At 46.7% G+C, this 4,394-nt stretch overlaps 1 protein-coding gene across 1 annotated transcript in view; it reads left to right on the top strand.

The window, feature by feature from the left end:
• The first annotated feature begins 69 nt into the window (after window positions 1–69).
• LOC102863409 (chromosome unknown open reading frame, human C20orf194) overlaps window positions 70–4,394 on the top strand; it is a 153,637-nt gene continuing 149,312 nt past the window's right edge. Inside the window, exon 1 of the mRNA XM_006894257.1 lies at window positions 70–152. Coding sequence (XP_006894319.1) covers window positions 70–152 — 83 coding nt within the window. The remainder of the gene's footprint in view (window positions 153–4,394) is intronic.

Raw genomic sequence — 4,394 nt, 5'->3', positions numbered from 1 at the left:
GGGCCTGGAGCCGCCGGCCGGCCTGGGAGCCCCTTACAGCGGCTCGCTTCTCCTCCTTAGCTCTCCGCCATGGATGTGTACCCTCCGCGCCGGCTCGGCATGCCTCGCACGCGCCCCGCGGGCGGCTCTAGCCACGGGTCGCCCTTCGTCAGGTACGCAGGGTCCTGGCCGAAGCGGGGCGGCCGGGCAGGGGGCGGCGGGCTGTTGGGGGGCCGGCGACGCCTCCGCCGCAGGGCGTGGCCGCCATGGCTTCCTTGCGGGCTGTTCTCCCGAGACCGCTCCCGGGGATCTTTTCCTCGGGAGCAGATCGCGGTGGAGACGGCTACAGTGTTTCCTCTGCAGAGGACCTGGCAACGGCTCCCGGGTGGAGACCCCCCCCATTATCTTACATCTTCACTCCAAAGAACGGTTTCCCCAGCAAAGATTTCCCTGGAGCCAACCAGCACAGTGGTTTCCCTTTAGATACCACTCTTGCCTTTCCCATAGTATGTGTGTTTTGCCCAGAAATGGCTGCTGACGGAGACCCCACACACAATAGATCCCAGCGTCGAACCCCTAGTGGGTTTCCCCAAAAACCTATAAAGCCCCTACAGCAGATCCCCTGTAGACTCTCTGCCCTTGTCAGCGGCTTTCCCAAAGAATAACCCCCCAACACCCACACACACACACACTCTCTGTCTCTCTCTCTCTGCTTCTGTCTCTCTCTCTGCCTGCAGCTCCCCCACTGTTCAAGGTAAAGGGGAGATGGAGGTCATTGGAGACGCAGAACAAATCCCAACTGGATGGAGAGGAGAAAGGCGCCGAACCCCGAAAGGCGCAGAGCGCACCCCCCATGCCCTGTGTATCTTCAGGATGGGGAAGGTCTTGAGGGGTGACCTCCACCCCCATCGCCTTTCCCTTCTTGGATGGAGAAATATCCGTGTCCGATTTCTGCGCCCTGTGCCTTTGAGTCTGACCTTGATCGGAGTCTGTGGGCATTGTTTGCGATTGGCAGGGCTGTGTAGCTGCCCACAGTCGTGGGGGCTGGAACTATGGAGGGGTTGTGGCAGGAACCGTTAGAGGGAGGGAGGGAGAGAGAAAGAAAGAAATGAGCTTTGCTTTTTCTAAACTGTCATTAGACCAAAAGAGGCTTTTTGCTTTCCTTTTCTTTATTCCAGCTACTTAGTCATTCAGATATTTGGAAGAGGATTGTCAACCTTCATGCTTGGGACAGCTTTTCCAGTATGCTTGTCTCTAGGACGTTGTTTTTGACTTCTTGCTTGTCAGTCTTTGTGGTTTTTTGGGGAGTTGATTTTTTGGGGGGGATTTTTTCTTTTCTCTCTTTTGAACTAAATCATTATTATGGGGTGAGTAAAAACTCAAACTCCTTGCCATTGAATCGGAACCAGCCCTACACTGAATTTTCAGAGGCTGTAAATAGCACGGGAGGAGAAAGCCCAGCTTTCAACCACCAGAAACTGGTGGGTTTGAGCCACTTTTCGGTTGACAGTGCAGCGTCTTACCCACTAGGCCACCAGAGTTTCCTATTTTATGGGAAGTGAAAACTAAATCTTAAAACTCTGTCTTCTTTTATTTCCCCACATTTTCCTTCTGCTCCCTCCCATTATTCATGTTTGTTGAATGAACAAAGGAGGTGAGACTAAATACAGATGAAATTACCAAAGGACTCGATTTTCCTTCATTATCTACTGACCCCCATTTCCAGTTAATTTGCATATTTGACAGGTGACAGTATTTAGCCCTTTCATGAAATGCTTTGGGGGCTTTGCAGTTCCAAGTGTTAAGCCATCTCCAGTCAATTCCTAAGTTTCTGGCACACAGCTTCACAGTGAGAAAGCGTTTGGACTTTGGGTAGAAGCTACAGAGGGAACTTTAGAACTTGAGGCACCCATCTGTTAAATCTACGCTGTATTTAGACTTGGGGTTTATCCCAGATCATCTTGGGTTTATAAATCTTGAGGCCTCTCTCCTACAGCAGATCTTTGGGACTGAAGCACACATACAGCTTTACTGCAGGAAACTCCACCTCTAAAATAACTGGTACAGCTTTTGCTTCTAACAGCCACTACTATCCTAGAGGTGAATGCCGTGCATCCACCCAGGGGTACACAGAAGAAAGGCCTGGCAGTTTGCTTCCATAAAGATTACAACCAAGAAAACTAACAGAGTTCTACTTTCTGACGCATGGAGTTGCTGTAAATGGTACTTGACGCAACCAACAGAAAGTAACAGATTATTTTTTTTGGGGGGTTCCCCCCATTGTTCTAAGTAGCTTTCTTTTTTTTTTTAGTATTAGTGCTTTTATGTTAGAAAAATTTGTTGACTGATTTGAATAGTCATATTTGCATCAAATGGTTTAAGTGAAAACTTAAACTTAAAAAAGAGTGCAAGGAACTCCTAAGCCTGGCTCCGTGTCATACTTTAGATTTGGTGAGAATTCCCTTGCTTTTCCCACCTTTCTATACCATAATTTTTATGACCTGTTCTTCCAACCCTTTCCTTTGCTTTTGACTTGGAACCTCATTGCAGGCTTGGGCTCATGCTTTCCGGTCACCCATATTTGGCATCTTCACTGCTCCCTCATTCTGGGTGATGAAAGAGGCAGGCCTGACTGGTGAAGTTACATTCCTGAAGACCCACAAATGGGACTCTGCAGTGGAGTTCATTTTCACAGATGGGGAATGGCGATCATAAGGAACTTAAATATTGTTGCTTAAAACTAGAGACTTCCCTTTAATGGTGTGGTCATTCCTAATGCTGTATTTCAAATATTTTATATTCCTGTCCCCACCCCTATGGAGTAGAATTGCAGTAGGTTAAGCCTTGCATTGCTGAAAAGTCAACATTTTAAGCCCATCAGCTGTTCCTCAGGAGAAAGATGGAACAGTCTTTTCCTGTTCAGGTTTACAGTCTTGGAAACCCAGTGGGGAGTTACTAGCACTTGGAATTCATTTGAAGGCAGTCCGTGTGTGTGTGTGTGTGTGTGTGTGTGTGTGTGTGTGTGTGTGTGATCAAATCAGATCTGACTGGTACAGGAGGAGATTGCCCCTCCTTCTCCAGCAGAGCATCTGGTGGATTTAAACCATGTGCCTCTGGGATTGCAGTGCAGCTTCTTGCCACTAGGCCACCAAAGCTCCCTCAAACCTCTATTTCAGTTCAAGGGGTTTTTGCCTTTTTAAAGTTGTGGTTTGGCCAGTATAACATTGTTGTCGTTACCTGCCTTGCGCTTAACTACTACTTATAGTAACCCTAGGAGCAGCAGCAGATCTGAACCTTACCCTATCTTGCACAATCAATGTTGATGATTTCTAACATTCTTGAGTCCATTTCTAAGGTCTCTTTGTCAGTCCGTCTTGTTGAGGGTCTTCCTTTGTCTGACCATCCACCTTGCCCAGCATAATGACTTTTTCCAAGGGCTGATCTCTGTCAAAAACATGCCTCAGGCTTATGAGACAAAGTTACCGTCCTTGCCTGTAAGGAACACCTGGTTGCACTACATCCAAGACAGACTTATTTGTTCTTTCAGCAGTCCAGGGGATATTCAGTACTCTTCCAACACCACAACTCAAAGGCATCAATTCTTGTGTCATTCTTATTCATTGTCCAACTTTGAGATGCATAGGAAGCAATTGCAAATACCGTGGCTTGGATCAGGTACAACTTAGTCTTTAAACTGACATTGTTGGAGAGGAATTGTGGAGAGGAACAGTAGATTTCCCCAGTGCAACATGTCTTTTGATTTCTTCATTGCTTTTACAACGGTTGTTGGTTTTGGATCCTTTGTCTATAAATAATGATGTTGCCTAGTGGTCCAGAAGTGAGGATTTTTGCCTTCTTAATGTTGAGATGTAAACCATATTGAAAATGTTTATCGTGGCTTTGTTCACTATAGCAAGGAGTTGGAAACAACCCAGGTGCCCATCAACAAACGAATGGATAGAGAAGGTGTGGTATATTCACACAATGGAATACTGGGCTGCACTGAAAAAAAGGAACTCGTGCAATATTATTCAAAATGGGTGAGCCTGGAGGACATTATGCTGAGTGAAATATCTCAGTTGCAAAAGGACAAATATTGCATGGTGCCACTGCTGTAAAATGGGACTGATATCAGGGTTGGGGTAAGACTGAGAAAAACTGGATAAATTGTGCATACTGCACTGAAACAGATGAGGGAGAGAATTTTTTTATTGGAAAAAGCATATTGGGGGTACAGGGAGGTGAGGGTTGGGGGTAGAAGGGTGAGGATGGGCCAGGATGCAGTTGAAGAGCTGCACAGTTTGGCCAGTGGGGGAAGCAGGTAAAGGAAATAGTGAGGGTCCAGTGGGGACCAGATGCTACAGAGGAATGACAAGCATTTTCCAATAGTAATTAAACCAACTGTCTTATTGATT

This window comes from Elephantulus edwardii, unplaced genomic scaffold (genome assembly GCF_000299155.1).
Source record: "Elephantulus edwardii isolate Elephantulus edwardi_28Jun2011 unplaced genomic scaffold, EleEdw1.0 scaffold00138, whole genome shotgun sequence".
Taxonomy (NCBI): Eukaryota; Metazoa; Chordata; class Mammalia; order Macroscelidea; family Macroscelididae; genus Elephantulus; species Elephantulus edwardii.
This window is presented reverse-complemented; position numbering and strand designations above follow the sequence as displayed.